The 17,120-nt window shown below is 40.9% G+C and overlaps 3 protein-coding genes across 5 annotated transcripts in view; 1 reads left to right on the top strand and 2 right to left on the bottom strand.

Annotated features, from left to right (window-relative positions):
- Positions 1-2,479, bottom strand: part of znf281a (zinc finger protein 281a) — a 120,111-nt gene extending 117,632 nt beyond the window's left edge. Inside the window, exon 1 of the mRNA XM_056401142.1 lies at positions 2,405-2,479. The gene's annotated coding sequence lies outside the window, so the exon portion shown is untranslated. The remainder of the gene's footprint in view (positions 1-2,404) is intronic.
- A 147-nt stretch (positions 2,480-2,626) lies between these two features.
- tmem98 (transmembrane protein 98) lies at positions 2,627-14,014 on the top strand. Its single transcript, XM_056400776.1, has 7 exons — positions 2,627-2,750; positions 5,557-5,794; positions 8,750-8,881; positions 9,012-9,045; positions 10,999-11,114; positions 11,211-11,270; positions 11,697-14,014. The coding sequence occupies exons 2-7, from the start codon at positions 5,664-5,666 to the stop codon at positions 11,896-11,898; spliced, it is 675 nt and encodes a 224-aa protein (XP_056256751.1). The 5' UTR covers positions 2,627-2,750; positions 5,557-5,663; the 3' UTR covers positions 11,899-14,014.
- svilc (supervillin c) overlaps positions 13,735-17,120 on the bottom strand; it is a 25,792-nt gene continuing 22,406 nt past the window's right edge. For all 3 annotated transcript variants that reach the window (XM_056400768.1, XM_056400769.1, XM_056400771.1), the window contains 7 exons: positions 16,827-17,034; positions 16,604-16,737; positions 16,359-16,514; positions 15,632-15,775; positions 15,393-15,505; positions 14,439-14,594; positions 13,735-14,231 (listed from right to left, as the gene is read on the bottom strand). In XM_056400768.1, coding sequence (XP_056256743.1) covers positions 14,142-14,231; positions 14,439-14,594; positions 15,393-15,505; positions 15,632-15,775; positions 16,359-16,514; positions 16,604-16,737; positions 16,827-17,034 — 1,001 coding nt within the window. In that variant the 3' untranslated portion in view covers positions 13,735-14,141. The remainder of the gene's footprint in view (positions 14,232-14,438; positions 14,595-15,392; positions 15,506-15,631; positions 15,776-16,358; positions 16,515-16,603; positions 16,738-16,826; positions 17,035-17,120) is intronic.

Raw genomic sequence — 17,120 nt, 5'->3', positions numbered from 1 at the left:
TTCAATTACAGCTTAGCAGGTTAATTGTCAAAAAGGATTTGACTGTTACCAGCTGATTAGCTCTGCTGCTGTTCAATATAGCTATTGGATAACACTTGCGTGCTTGTTAACTACACCACTACAAAGCTCACTGGCCACCGATGAACAATAAGAGCTTCATGGGTGAGCTGGGGACTCAGTAAAGTCTCCTTTAAGATACAAATATTGGTGCACTCCAGTGACATGAAAGGAAAGATAAGTACCCACCCTGAGGCGAGATGGATGAAAAGGGGAATGTTTGTGTTTGTGTGAGCTGCTCAGCAGCAAAAAGAAAAAATATTTATCATGGTGGACATGATTTTCAGATGGAAAGGTACTGTATTTCAGAGAAACTATGAGAATCTATATTTCTGTTCCCCATGCAAACTGATGTTATAAAATACATATATATACCTTTCAGCTAAGCCTTGGCTGCTCTTGTAAGACTGGGATCCATTCTTGTGCTGGGAGAAACTTCAAAGACTCGCACCTTCACCAGAAAGCAGCACAGACACACCTAATGATGCATCGCTGTGATTGACAGGACCGCTCAAACATTAACCAGCTTTGGCAGGCTCTGTGCTGGATTCTGGATTCAGTTGAACAGGGGATAATTATCTCTGCTGCTGTTATGGATCTGCTCCAGCTAAGTGAAACACGCAGGGAAAAGTGGATGCAGGGCATTAATGTAAAGGAAAAGGCATCAGACAGTGATGGATTAACTGTGACAACAAAGAGGATGTTGCAACTTTACACTCTGACATGGTTTAATTTTAAATGAGGAGATGTAAATAGTGTGGATACCTCTTAAAAGTTGTATTCTTTTCTGCATGTTTTTTTTTATATCTATACCTCTCTAATGTCTGTACTGAGATTTCTGTTAGAGATGGCATTTTTAAGATTATAAACTGTGGACAAATTACAGAAGAAAAGCCAATTTGCCTGAATATATTTCTTAAGGGAATATTCACCTGTATTCACCCCATTCAATCTTAGCTCAAGGCCCATTTAGGGGCTGCTCTGGAGCTTTCATAAAAACATCAAAGGGTTTTCATCAACTGATGATTGAGCTCCAGAGCAGCTAATAAATGAACTCTGAGGTCAGACTGACTTTTCAGCTGCTGTGGGCAATAATGAATGTTACACCTACAAGCAGTCTTTAAAGTTTTCAGAAAATTGGAAACTGGATCATTTGAACAATTTCACGACCTGCTGCTGCTGAGGATCATGTGATATGATCGAAGGCTCCGCAAATGCTAATGAAAATATATTGAGTTATTACGAACTGCTGCTTCCAAAGGTCAAGAATTAACTTTAAAACCCAACATTCACAGTTAGTTGTATTAGTTATAATTTAATGGTTAAAATTATTCTTATGATCCTTGGTGATTGTGACCATGAACTGTGTGGCTGACAATAAGTTCTGTGGCTAAAAAGACAAAAAACTGCAGAAAAGCAAAGGTGCCATAAACTGAATTCATTTTGGCTGCTTTGTTGTTCCAGCTCCAGAGCCCTGCTACATGTTTGCTACTGGGACCCTTATGTGGTGGAGCCATCATTAATTAATGCTATTGGTAACACCTGTGATTGTCTGGCCCTGACAAAGCTGCAAAGGAGCACATTTAAAACCAAATGGACAAAGTGCTTTACAGAGAGAATAAGCATACAATTAGGTAATTAAAATTGGTATTAGAATTAAAACATACTCAAAGTACCAAATGAAAAAGTAGCCTACTTGTTATGCAGAATGGCCCCTTTCAGAATCTTTATCTAAGATCTAAGTCCTTTATAGGTATACTGCCAGGTAGCTTACTTTACTAAGTAATATTTTATTAATTTATTATATTTTATATTATCAATTTCAATCTGCAAAGTAACTCATAAAGAAAGCAGTAAAAAGTACAAACACTGGCTTCCAAATTGTGGCTAGTGGAGTAGAGGTATGAAGTAGCATAAAATGGAATTTATCAAGCGAAGTAAAAGTACAGCGACCTCAAATCTGTACTTAAGTCAGTGGTGGAGGAAGTACTCAGTTTGTTTGTTTTTCTAAATCAAGTAAAAGTAGCAGTTCCACAGTGTAAAAATACTTCACAACTAAAGTCAACTTTTTTGTTTTCATTATGTCTCTGTGTGGTCGTTTTACATCTTGTTGTTTTGTGTCTATGTTCATCTTTCTAGTCGTTTTGGGTGTCTTTGTGGTCAAGGTTAAGTTTTTTTTACCAGCCAGTTCACTAATTCATACATGAGTAGACTAAAAAAGTATATTTGTCTGATGTTTGGAGTAAAGTAGCATAAAATTGAGTTACTGTAGGCAACTCAACAGGAATGTTAGCTACATATGACACATTTAGCATCAGCATTCAAAATGAACAGGTTTGGTCTTTACCTTGTTGTGTGCGCAGACCACACCACAGTGCAGCGGTTACTGTACGCCACCAAGTGTTTAATGTGTATCAGCTTTTCTTGAGTGACAGCGGGAGCGCGCTTCACGCATACACCTCCATCCCCTCAGCGGTCGTGAAGCGCGTGGCTGATAAAGCTGCAGGGCGCGCGCTGGTAACACAAAGTTTGATCATCGGTCACACACCGACAGCTACAGCTGGGCTGCTTGTGTGCGCGTTCACGACGCCTCAGGTTTGGAGATGTCGGTGCCGTCTCCGCGCTCCCGGTGGACGAGGGAAAAGTTATTTTGTCTCCTTAAAGGAATCCAACTAAAAGGAGAAAATGTTTAGGTAAGTAACTGGAAATCAAGTCAAAAATTGTCTTGGTTCAAAGCAGAACTTTAAAGGTGTTTGTTAGGTTTTAGTAGAATTCATATTTTCAACTTCAGGATGTTTAAATACTCCGTTTATCTGTCAGTCTGAGAAAGAAGTGGGGAAACTTTACTTACTTATTTGTGAGCAGGGGTCTGGATGTGTTTTTGATTTAACTAGGGTCTTAGGGAAAATAACATGAGAACATGAATGTGATGAAAAATACATTCGGTTTTACTCGATTAACTGTCTATCGCTGCCACATTGCTTAGCACGGATCTCAAACTGAGACCCAGACCCCCTTTTAAGGGGTTTTTGTATGGTGGACACCTCACACACTGATTCAAGTGGAGTTGAGTACAAGTCCTTTATGTCCTCTGATGTCCACTTTCTCAATTTTGAATATTTTCTTTTTAAATGTTTTTTTGCCCTTATTTAGTTGTTTAGATGTATAGTATATATTGTATGTATCTTCTTTATTACCAATTCTACAAACAGCCTTTGAATGTTTTAAGTTTTATGGTCAACAATATTTTTCTTTCTATATACTGTGTTAATCTTTTGATCTGGCCGCTGCATACACTACAGCTGCTCTAACGGGTAAATAAAGTAGTATTGATTGACTGTAAATGCCAAGCTCAAAGCCCATTAAAACAACAAAGGGGGTTTATTTTAGTGTCACTGACTTTTTCTGATCATTTTTTTTGTTTGTTTTTTTTGTGGTTTATCTTTTTCTAGAAATGACTGTGGACAGTATGTTATTTGCAGTGTTAGACCATGTACTAAATAGTAATACAACAGTATAGAAATACTCCATTACAAGGACTTAATCTTACTTCAGTAAAAGTACAGACTCATTATCAGCAGAACTGACTAAAAGTATCAACAGTCAGAGGACTTGTTATGCAGAGTGGCCCATTTCATGTTACAGGAAGCAATGAAGCTGCCTGACCTCATTGTGACTACTTTATATCCTGCTTTGCTTACTCTCATGGAGGAGCATTATCTTGTGAGCAGATCATATGATGTTTGGATGTAATGTCTGACTGCCATGTAACTACTAACTAAAGAGGTCAAATGAATGTAGTGGAGTAGAAGTATAAAGCAAAAAAAAATGTAAATACTTGGAGTATCTCAAATTCTACTTAAGTACATTACTGAAGTACTTACAGTATATGTATGTCATAAACCAGTTTGTCCTGAATTTAAAGTAAAGTCATCCTGGTTATAGAGGTTATATTATTCTTTTTAAATTTATTTTTTCTGCCTTTTTGTGCCTTTATTGATAGTGGAGTAGAGAGACAGGAAATGGGGAGGCAGAGAGAGGGGGAATGACATGCAGGTAAGGGCTTTCATGCGGGACTTGAACATCTGCAGCGAGGACTGTAGCCACTACACATGGGGCAGATGCTCATCCAACTGAGCTACTCGACGCCCCATGTTATATTTTTCTAAACAGAATTTCCTAAAAATTGATTTAAATGCCATTCAGTAAAAGTGACAGTGAGGAATGTCTTTTTTGAAAGCTTTGGTGTTTAATCTTAAAATCATAACAGATGGCACTAACAGACACACTGAGGGCTGTGGGGGATATTTTGAGTGATGAAAAGTGAGCAGCCCTGTGGAATTTTTCTAAACCCAGAAACATTTCAAATCACAGTGTTTACCTTTACATGTGTTTCCTTTTAACTGTGGGTTTTTAAGCTTTAAGAAAAAACCCCCTGCCTGTGAAAAGAAAAGGAGTTAGAAAAGCTCTCAGGCGAGAGAAAGACAGGAGAAATCCCTGTATGATACGGCGAGTGTAACACAAATTAATCTGATTAAAGAATTACGGCATTCCATGGCTGAATCTCACATAATCATCCAGGGCAGGTTTGCAATGTTGTAATGTTGAAAGTTCAGCTTCCCTGTGGTAATTTGTACTTCTAACAGCATACAAAAAACTATATCCCTGCTTTAAAAATGTCATGCCTAATTACAATCAATTATACTCTACAAAGGAAGCTGTCTTGGCATCCAATGACCGCTTCCTTCTAGAGCATTCACTCTCACTCACGCACGCACGCACGCACGCACGCACGCACGCACGCACGCACGCACGCACGCACGCACACACACACACACACACACACACACACACACACACACACAAAAGCCATCAGGTGGGGCAGTATGGGTTAATGAGTGACTAGACTGGGCAAAGCACAGGTTTACTTTACACAGAGGGAAACTAAATGTGGGAACATGTCAACTAAATTAAACTGCAGATAATCCAAAAATACTTAAGCCTGGACTGAAAACATCAGATGGCAGCAGGTCAAAGTTCATGAGGGTTTTGTTCCTGACTATTGTTCTTTGTTGAGGTTAAGACTGTGGGTTTATATACAGTTTTTCAAGCTTTTGACTTTGTTACTGCTTGTTAAAGTTTAATACAATTAATACAATAGATGTTGTTGGTTGTGGTTGCCCCAATTCAGCAAAAGGTCTCTCAATCTGTTCTCATTATAAAGTGCAAACAAAGGGCAAGTACACTTGAGCGTTTATGTACTCAGATAAAGATCAGCTGTATGTGTGCGATGTAGGTGTGTCATATTTAGAAGCAGACAAAACACTGCTGATTGTATTCTCCTCTCCATGGTTCTAGGGGTGTATTATGTTTCAACAAAAAAGGGAAAACAGAGAAATTTCTTGCAGAATTATGCTCAAGTGTGGTAATAATGTCGCTCTTCTCCAGTTTGATGTCACCCAATCAGACCGAAACCACCAATTATTATCTCTTCAACAGATGAGCGCCCATCCATAAATCAAGCTCGGACAATCAGCCGACCCTGATTGGACTCTTTTCCTATCGACAAGTTGCTGTCTGCAGCCGCTGTGGGAGCCGGAGTCGCCATGGAGACGGTGGTGATTGTGGCCATTGGGGTGTTGGCCACCATTTTCCTGGCCTCCTTCATTGCCCTAGTGGTGGTGTGCAGACACCGCTACTGCCACCCTCATGATCTGCTGCACCACTTCGACTCCAAGTCAGTAAATCAACATGTCTTCAAATCTGTATAAGGCAGAAGTTTTCACTGTGTGGCAGGTTTACCTCTGTGTCTTACAACTTCTATCAGAAGTTAAGCTCGTTTGTATTTACCCTGACTCCAGATAAGAGTGTAGTCAACCCTCTCTTCGCCATAGTGCTTTCTCCCCAGCATTAGCTCCTCATTCAAGCAAAGAGACACCATTAAGGGAAAAAACATCATCCTGTACAGAAAAGGGGCATCTGCAAAATGGGGGAGGCAGAAAGAGTAGTTGCCTTCACTGCAGCATCAGCAGTTGAATTACCCTGTGACACTGGACCGGCAGAACCTGTATGAGCCTTTTGCATACTGCAACAGAGGCAGGGAGAAATAACGCAGACAAGAGTTTAATGGCAAGAGTTCTATAGGAAAGAGGTTTGCCTGTAAAGATAAAGAAAACCACAGTTTTTCCACAAAGCATGGAAGACACGACACATATTAAACACATACTGATAATCAGTGTGATATCCTGTTCTGCTACTAGAATGAAAACACAAGTTAAGGCAAATAATTCATGAGGAAGCCTGGCGCGTTCATCTATATGAATGTTCAGTACATACTGTATGGCGTAGGAAACACAAGGGAAACCATTATACGCCTTTCTCACGGAACCATCTACAAATAACACAGAGTCACACAAAAACACAGAGGTCAGGAAGAGGTGTGTTAAATAGTGCATCACAATGGGAACCACCACCAGAGAGGAATGTGGTTCTCCATCTTCAGCTGTAGGAAGCGGAGTTGAAAGGGTTACATGAGTGGACAGCATGCAGGACATGAACAATCGGAGGACACATAGCATTAATATCAGCTGTGGTCAAAACTGCTTTGGTAGCAGCTGCTACAGCTCTTACACATGCTACCATAGCCCTCTCTGTGGTGGAAAGGGGTTTCGAATAGTAACTTATTGGTCGCTCTTTGTCACCATGGGACTGAGTGAGGAGTGCTACCTCTTTGTGATCCAGTTTGCCAGTCTGAGGTTTCAAAATTTGTCTTAACCCAAGGTCCCATGGCCACCCAGGCGCTATCTGAGTATTTTGTCAATGTGAGGGACAGAGCCAAGTATTGAAAACAGATTTTCCTGAGATTCAGAAAGGGTTATTGATGCAGCTGCAAAATTTAAACCCACAAATACTATTTTTGTTATGTCACCATCTCTTGCTGCATTCCAGCTCTCTTCATAGGTGTAATCTCTGCTTCCTGGTCAGACATGTGACACACACTGCAGACATTCAGGTGTCTCTTACATTTGTAGTACTATAGACTATATCACTAAGGTTTAGGAGCTCCCTAAGATAAACCACTCCCAGAAGTACAATCGGGATATGGACCAGCAGTGAGAGCACACATAAGGGCTCGGCCAAGTAGATTAACAGGGCATAAATCAGAGAGAAGAAATGGGTGCTCACCTCTATAATCCCCAAAACATACAGGTAGTGGTTCAGCTATTGGTTCAAGTCCTGGAATACCTGATGCACCTAATCGTTTTAGGAATGTAGTTGTTTTAGGGGCATTAGGGGGCACTTTATAGATTACAGCCGTCAATGTCATCTGGTGCACATCTCCTCTACCCACTTGGCTCTGAAGCCAGTAGTCAAAAGAGGCTGCTATTGGAGAAAGGGACTTCCTGGGAGAAGCAAGGTTAGTTTGTGTTTCCCAGTCTGTCCCTGCCCAGTCACTGGCGTAGGGTTCAGAGGGAGTGTGGACACGTCAGAGTACATTGGTTTATCTTCCTCTCCGCTGTCTGAGTCTTGCTGGCATTGTTTAGCTGCAGGGTGGCATCACTGCATGTGGAGGAGGTGTCCTTGGTGGCTGTAGGCACGGAGACAGCGTATGGAGGAGGTAGAGCACTATCTCTAGCGCCGTTTTTGTATGTTTGTACTTGCATCTTCCATTTCTTGATTCAATGTTAATCCTGCCACTGATTTTGCTTCCCACAGTTCTTCTCTTTCCCAATTCTGGAAAGTATGCCAGTCTTTTATATTGGTTCAAGTGTATATATAAATATATATATATATATATATATATACATACACACACTTTTTTTTTTTTTTGCAGTACTTAGTTATTTCTTCAATAGATTTTATGAGCATTTTGTTCTTGATTTTTTATATAAAGTATCACCGACTAAAGTGCATCAACATTCATGAATATCATAAATATATATGACACACAGTATGTCATTAAATTACAAAATAATACTGATGAAATATTAAATTAACTACAATATTATTTGCAGCCTATATTCATATCTCATTCATTACTGTTAATGCTAGAGTCCATTAGTGTTGGGGTCTTCTATGCACTTTCGGTGCATTTCTTTACCTGATCTCCTTGTACTTATCGAACAGATGTAGCATTTAGTACTTACACAAGGTTTCCTACTGCACTGAAGTTTTATTGATATCCCTCACTTGTAAGTCACTTTGGATAAAAGCATCTGCCAAATGTCTTACAAAGCCGCTTTGCACCTCATTTATTTACAAAAATGGTGTAATCATTGGCTCGCAGTTTGTCATAAAATCATTATTTGGCTGATAATTTACTGACACTATATGGACATAATCCTCTATCGAAGTATTAGTGTAACCTGTTCTTTTTGTGACTAAATGATTTGCAACATAATGACTTCATAAATTAGAAAACATTAGATCGTGTTGTCAGTTATAGTTGACTAATGTATGTAAACTTGCCATTTTAGGAACAGTGGTTATGTAACCTTTGAAAATTAGAAACTCATGCATCAGAGGTGGACGCTGGTACTTAAACATATAGCACTACATCCTTGATGCACGGGGTTGGGTGTGGTAGAGACTTTGGATTTAACATCATATATTCATAGATATTCATTTTTTAGAATTAGGAAATTGCTTCACTCAGCTTTCCTTCCTTTGCTTTGCCTATTATGTTTCACAGACCCACAGTTGATCTGATCGGAGCCATGGAGACTCAGAGTGAACCGTCAGAGCTGGAGCTGGACGATGTTGTCATCACCAACCCTCACATCGAGGCTATCCTGGAGAATGAGGACTGGATAGAAGACGCCTCGTATGTCCTAACAGTAGCATGGCCTAAATTAGAGAAAATAGAGTTTCAGATGATGTTACTTCTATCAGAGCAGCCATTGTTTCATCAGTGCCATAAATTTCAGCTAATTCTGTGCATTTTTCTCCAACAGTGGTCTGGTCTCTCACTGCATCTCCATCCTAAAGGTAACATAAGTTCTTACTTACTCTTTATTTTACAGTAACGGACTGAAAGAGCGTAGTTTCCTCTGGGGATGGGGAGGACAGGTCACTGTCACTTTTAAAAATCCAAATTTTGTTCCTCTGCCTCTCTGAATGTTGTCCAAACCAGAGAAGATCTGATTTTCTTTCAATTAATACTATGCACTCAAAGTTCTGCAATTAATTAATCTGAAGATTATTTTTAAATTAAACCGATTAATCGTTTGGTCTATAAAACATAAGAAAACATTAAAAAATGCCCATCATAATATCCCAGAGCACAGGATGAAGTTATCAAATTGAAGCCCATGAAAAGCAGCAAATTCTCACATTTCAGCATTAAAACTGAAATACATGTAATTGTCAATAAATCCTCCTCACAACTTCGCAGAACCGAAGGTGGAGTCTTCAAATGTCTTGTTTTGTCCAACCAGCAGTGAAAAACTATATATTATATAACATTTCATCTACTGTGATGTGTGACAATGAAAAGCAGCAAATCTTCTCATTGGAGAAGCTGGAATCAGAAATTGCTCTGCATTTCTTCACTAGTTTGATTGCAAAATCACTAAAACCATCAATAGATTACATATATATATATATATATAGAGAGAGAGAGAGAGAGAGAGAGAGAGAGAGAGAGAGATTGCTATCCTATTGCTCTGCTTAGGTAGATGACAACAAATAATGTATGTAACCTGTATCATACAGGATTTCCACCAAATCAACCTTCCTGGTATAGAGACACAATGATACAATGTCAAATAGGTTCTCCAAAACCAACCAATATGGACTGCCCCTCATTGTATTAATACAACACCTTGGACACAAGAATATATACCTTAAATCAAGATAGTCCATAATGTGTGAACAATAACGTGTGAGAGAACCTACCACAGGTGAAGGTCCTCTTTCCGGGCTGTCTCGTCAAAAACTCCTCCACCACATCATTAAAGTCCCGGCTCTGAGGAGTCCCGGTTCTGTCGTTGTTTCCTCCTCCTTGTTTTCAGTTCATTTTTAATTCTCTTTACAAAGTAACCGGTAACCTTTTCACTCTACTCAGGTGGAGATAAGGGTGGGGCAGGTGGGGCGGGTGGGCAGGTGACTGTCGCTGTGCCTGTTTCAAGCTGATGTTCAGCTGAACGTTAACGGCTGCTGCCTCGTTAATGTCCTCCTCCTCTGCGACGTTAGCATCGTCCTCTGCAGGCGCTTTGTTAAAGCTAGCTAGTTTAAAAAGTCGACGTAGATTTTATTTTGACAATCTTTTCTTCTTCTTCTCGCCTTCCCCTTTGCTATCCCACTTCTCCAACGTGGTTGTCTTCCATGATGTTTCAGGAAGCCCCAGCCATCTTTAACGCTAAATTCCCACGGTCACCATCTGACCTCTGTCGTCATCATCATGATCCCGACTCAGCCAGCACATCGATCATAATACTTTTAATTTGTAAAGTAACTCTGCATCCACTGTTTCATATGTCAACATACACACTCTGAATTAATTTAGAAAGAAAATTAGAGAGCCAGGACAAGGCCTCAGTTGGTGGGAGTTTAGCACAGGCCCAGTGTGCCTTGTGGATAATCTGTACTTGCTGCAGACAATATTTAGGCCTGAACAAGTGGTACTGCCAGCTTCTTTTCCAGTTGATATTTTTATTTACAGCTAAGTCTTAAAAGATGCTAGAAATGAACATTAATCATACAAGACAGTGGAGTGCAGTCTTCTTTGTGACAAAGATGCAAAGACAAGATTATCCATCTTAAAGGATCAGGTATCCATAAAGGAAACTGGAACTGATTTAGGACTGATGTGTTAACATTACAGATGTTTACATGGTCTACTTCAATTTTTCAGACATCATCATTTCACATGTCATCATTTGTAATTTGTTAGGTTGAGTGACTTGATTGACTGATACTAACATGTATTTCCACACACAGATCTGCCACACTTTGACTGAGAAACTGGTTGCCATGACGATGGGCTCGGGGGCAAAGGTCAAAGCACCAGCCAGCCTGAGTGATATCATCACAGTGGCAAAACGCATTAGCCCGAGGTAACATAAGCAATTCACCTCAACTTTATATTGCACCACACTGCTGACTGAGGCCATCCTGCCTTGTCCTCACGTCCTCACTGTCCTGTCACACAGGGTGGACGACGTGGTCAGATCCATGTACCCTCCTCTGGATCCAATCCTCTTGGACGCCAGGTAATCACGGCTTTTTTTTCCATTTAAATAGGTTTTTTTGCATGACTTTGACAGCTTAATGCAAAGACCTGCTGACTGATTAGGCATCTGATGGAGCGGGAGAGCAGCGACCACATGACTGGATTTGTCCATAATATAATAATCTTTGAGATATACAGAGATATAATCGAGACTGGAATACAAATGCTCAGGTGTCACAGCAAATTGATGCTACCGGGAAAACATTATAACTCAAAAGTTTTTATCATTTACTCAAATTAAATTGAAACTTTATGAAATCCCTCATGTGCTGTGTTACTTCCAGGACCCATTCTCAGCCTGTTCTTGCTTAATCTTTTTTTAAAAGATGCTTTTCATCCAGCAGCAGCTCCACCAAAATAAAAATCTAGTTAAATGAAACCTATTTGTCCCATTCTTTCTCCTCAGGGCCACTGCTCTGCTCCTTTCAGTCAGCCACCTGGTGCTGGTCACCCGCAACGCCTGTCACATGTCCGGCAGTATGGACTGGATCGACCAGTCGCTCCACGCAGCTGAAGATCACATGGTGGTTTTGCGTGAGGCAGCGCTGGCCTCTGAACCGGAACGAAGCATACCTGGAGCTGACGCACAGAGAGAGCAGGCCATTTAGAGCAAGCACAGATACTGACACAAGCAAACAGCAGCAGAAGGGCATGAGATTGTGTCATTTATGTCCTTCAGCTGTCTCCCTTTCTAAATTCTGCACACAGTTGATACTAAACAGGCACATATTCTACCAGACAGCGCTGAAACGGCATCTTTCCCAATCTCATCATCCAGTCCAAATTAATATGGACATCTGATCAGTAAACAGGGTGAACAGGTTGTGCTGATGGATGCAGGGACCTGACTCTGTTCCTCATTTAAAAGAAAAGAAAAAAAAACATGGAGAATTTTTTTTTTTTTTTTGGTCACATTGCAACAAGGAGCTGCATTCACTGCAGCTACATAGTAATTGCTATAAAGTAGATGTCATACAGTCACAGTCACGTGTGTGTGTGTGTGCAGATGTTCTTAGAGTTGGTCTGTTATAGATGTAAGCTGCTTGCAATTAAAGGGCCTTTGGAAATTTCTTCTCGAGTGCACCATCACCCAGCGGTGGGCCTAAATCCAATCTCTCTAGCACTGCACAGTCACATGGAGGCTTAGTCAGCTAATCCATTCTGAGGAAAATAACACCCAGTTAGTCAGTGAGCTCCAACTCAGCAGACCAATGGAAGACCAACCTGACTGACTTATGATCTGTGGGGTCAACGTGACCTGTGGATGTTCAAAAACATCCCTCAGATACTCCTAAGCTGATACAAATCACCTGTCTGCGGGTTCTCTTGTGTGGCTGAAGAGACGAGCCTCAGTAGTTTTACACATCAGCAGTTAAAGTTTTTTCAGTTGTTGTATTCTATTATGATTAATGGAGGCTGTTACCAACTGAGAACCTGGTATCTCTTCCTCTCGAAGGTTATTAGCCGTGCTAGCAGCACGCTCTCAGGAGTCAGTCCAGCACTTTGGTCTAGAATAATATATCCCAACATCCACTGGATGGATTGGCACACATTTAGACAGACGTTCATGCTTCCCTGTGTTGACTTTGGTGATCCACCATCTGACTTTTCCTCTAGCACCACCAACAACTTGGATTGTCATGAAAGAGCACTGGTTCTAGATTGATTGGCACAAAGATTTGGACAGATATTCACATCCCCCTGAGGATGAATTGTAATAACTTTGGTGATCAATTACTTTTTTGCCTAGCACCATCATCAGGTCAATGGCCCATACTTTGTTTTATGTTCTTTAATTAAGACCCCAATATTTTTTTTTTTTTATTAAAAATGTCCTTTCAAATTCAACTGTGTTTCTATCTACATGTGACCAGGGATGAGACAAAGATACAAATATCAAAGCAGACCCAGAGCTGCTAGGTACATCTATTAGTGATTTTCATGTCACTGTTCTGAGACACAGCATGTCTTTGTGTTTGCTTGTGTTATGAGGATGTTTTGAACAGTGTGTTGATTGAGGTGAAGCAGAATTAGTGTGTTGTTTTCTGCCAGAGGGATGTTACTGGAGCATGTCTACCTGTTCCCTCATGCATAGCTAATAGTGAATCCCCAAAGAGCCCTAATAAGGCATTACCCACAGCCATAATGAACACACGGGCTCCAGCTACAATACGCATGGCACAAACCTTTGTACACCAGCAGCTGGCAGACAAATTAACACATCAGTACATCATATGACACACAACTGTTAAAATACACATCATAGATTATGGAGTCAAAAGCGCTTGTTTTAAGACTCTGGTGACAATCACTGAGGAGGGAAGAAAAGCAGCAGTTCTGTGAATCGAAAACGAACTGAAGCAAAAACTGTAGCTCCGAACACGCAGAGATGTTTTGATGGAAAGGTTTCGATCGTGGAGGAAACATTTAGAAAGTGGTTAGCCTTTTTTTTCTTGTTTACATTGTTTATTAGCATTGATCTCTTTTGTAAGCACTCCTTTGTTTTCGCATCCTTATCCCACAGTTTGTTACTAATGTCCTTTTACTCCCACACACCTTTTCTTTTTTTATCTTTCATTGATTTGTACAGATAAAATGAAGTTTCATAGGAAAATGTGTTTTGTTTTTGCTCTGGACAATAGCTACAGAGAAATCCATGTCCGATAAAAAGTCCACACACCATACTAATTTGACATAAATAAAAGTGAATTTTTTTCTTCTTTTTATTACGTTGTGAGTAGTCCTTTGTGCAACAACATGGGGGTAATGTCCCCCTGCCATCTTCCCTTCTCAGAGGAGGAGGAAGTCCCTGCTACAGGAGCGTCAGTCAGCCTCCACGTGTTCTCACTGTCTAGCAAAGCAACCCTTTGCTTTTCTTCAGATCAATTTGCTTCCAGCTCGGGAGGGAGGCGTATTCATCTCTCTTCAATTCCAAAATAGTCTGAAACATAATTGTAGTGATTTAATAATGGAGTAAACAATTTAAAAAACATTTCATAAAGTTTAGACTAAACTTCCTCTCAGGATTCATCATAAGATTATAAACGTGAGAATATCTCTTTTCATTTGCCAAATCTGGTGAACACTGCGGCCTGCTGGTCGAAAGACATCACTGCATGGTGCTGGCGCTGCTCCTCCATCAGTTTACCTGGAAGTCCTGGTCAGACAGGTAGACCTCCAGCTGCTGGGGGTCCACTCCTTCAGGTAAGGGGCTCCGCAGCAGCTCCTCCAGAGGGTACTGGGTCTTCATGAGCTGGGCCAGGGCGTCCTGCACCAAGGTCAGCTTTACCCTCCCTGTGTCGCCCTGACACGCACCGACAGACATCAAACACACACAGCAGAGGAAAAAGACAGCACTAATAATTAGACTCCAAAATAGATATACAAGATACCAAAGAGATATTAGAACTGTATTGTAGATTTAGACAGTGCTTAAAGAGGTAACTTGATGTCAGTCAGTCAAGGGTAAGATACTTTAATACTTAATCATTTGTTATCACAGTATGTGACTCATTCATTAAAAAAGTCTCTCTAATATGCAAAATATCACCAGTATTTCTAGACTGATCACCGTCATTTTGTTGATCTTCCAAAATGTTGGAATTTAACTTTAAAGCCAAAAAATAACATGAAGCGATTAGAATCAGAATCTGCTCTTGTCAGCATGAAGAAGCTGGCTGCAAACTGCCTATTGATTTAACAGAGAGACTGAAAGTTCTCCCTGATAGACAAGTTGAGTCATCTTTAATGTGGCAGCCTGAATCTAGTCTGATGAAATCCTTTTAGAGGTAAATGCACTTTAAAGCACAAGGAGCCCATTTACCTACGCAGTGATAAGGGCAATTTCAAGATACGTTACTTTTGTACAAAACACAGGAAAGTGCAACTGATGAATGAATAAAGTGACAGTAAAAGGAAAATAAATGGTAGCAGGTTTTATAGACTGTATTTATGTGGACAGCTGATGTGGCTGGCTGATAATAATAAAGCAGACATTATGGGCTGAAAGAGCTATAAGTCACCCACACACATACGCCGGAGGAATACACAACATCTGCCCTCATTACTAGATGACAATCATATACCTGCATGGTGCTTGTACCTGTGTGTGGGGTCCCAGGCTCCTCTCCCAGTGGGGGAAGACATTAGTGAAGGTGAGAGGTTCAGACCCCTCTAAGATGAGGTACGCCTGAGGTGGGCGTCTTGGGTTCATCTCTGCAGAGCAAAAAAACCCAGAAAAACAACAACAAAAAAAAAACAGCACATTTTTAAACTCATCAAGCACCAGTAATGCTTTCTTTTCCACGCCATCCCTGCCCAACTGCTTCCCCCCCCCCCTACCTTTGCAGTACTGCAGCGCCGTCTGCATGGCGCACCTCCTCTCATTGTGCCAGCGGCTCCAGGCCGAAGCTGAGCTCTCAGTCTGCTCAGGCTGACCCCTCTGCCACAGGTAGACCTCCAGACGGTTGTCTAGCAGGAACAAGGCTGGCAGACAGACAAGAAAGATAGAGGAAACATGAGGCAATAAGTGGAACTAAATCAGTTTAATGCTAGATTAAGGCTTTGATGTTCCTGTGGGATGTTTTTGTTTTGGCAGCAAGAAAAAAGAGAAAGAAAAGAGAAAGTGACGTGTAATAAAAGTCGATTTTGACTTAGAAGTCTTAAAATATTATATAACATATATTTGTTATTTATTTATATGTTATAATTTCATTCTTATGGCATGTGATAATAACTGAACCATCTCAATGAAACCTGAGCAAACTCCATCTGTTAATGAAGGCCACGAGAATGTGGCTGAAAACACTGGAAAAGATCTAGTAAGTGGACCTTTTTCTATTCAAACTGCTGTATCCAAGGTGAATAATGAGACCTCAAGCTCAATATTAAAAAAATGATTGTGAACATTTTATACATTTGCTTTCTAAATCAAATTCTCAAGTTGTTGACGTCTTGATTTTATATTTCAGTGAATCTTGTAACGTACTTGAGGATATAAACAATTGGAGTTAAAGAGAAAAAGAAGAAGGTTTTGGGTGTCATGGTTAAGTTCCGTGTCTGCTCTCACCTGGCTGTTGTACAGAGTACAGGCTCTCCTGGACAAAGGGCATTGCCATCACGAGCCCCGGCAGCCGGCCTGGACTCTGCAGCTCTTCGCCCTGGAAGCTCCCAGAGGAGGCGCTCAGATGGAAGAGACGAGGTGTGAAGTTGTACTTTCCTGGATCTGACAGGAGACAGACGTGCAATTTTCTTTACTATATGCTGTGAGAAATGTCCTGGGTAAAGAGAACCAAAACGAGCTTTGTTTTCTACCTTGCAGCATGCAGTCATAGGCCTTCCTGTCCATCTGTCCCAGTGCTGTCCAGAAGTCTGCAGGCTCCGAACCTTCTTCTACCACCTCCACCTTCACAGGACTGCCTGTGCTGAGACCCAGCTCTGGTGGGCACCTTGTACACACAAAACACACACTCCGTAAATGTTAAGATCAAAGCTGGACTACAGTCTTTTAAAAGTCCATCTGGTATATGTGACTTACATTTGAGTGAGACACTCCACTGCCCTCTTGCTGACCTCTCTGGTGCTGGCCTGGGTTTTACAACCTGTCCAGAGGTACAGCACCCCCTGCTGGCTGTTCAGCAGGACGACAGAGCCCCTGGATCGAAGACCTGCACAGCAGCAATCCACCTCTAACAGAGATCCCTCCTCTGGGAGCTCCCCTTGCACACAGAACAGACGCCACTCCACTGCAAGACAAAGAGACAGACAATAAAAGTCACATTTCAAAACCTGAAAAAATTTAACAAAAGAGACGGAAAACTTGCCCTAAAAA

Source organism: Seriola aureovittata, chromosome 17, assembly GCF_021018895.1.
Source record: "Seriola aureovittata isolate HTS-2021-v1 ecotype China chromosome 17, ASM2101889v1, whole genome shotgun sequence".
NCBI lineage: Eukaryota > Metazoa > Chordata > Actinopteri > Carangiformes > Carangidae > Seriola > Seriola aureovittata.
Note: the sequence above shows the minus strand (reverse complement) of the source record. Positions and strands in the feature narration are given on the sequence as shown.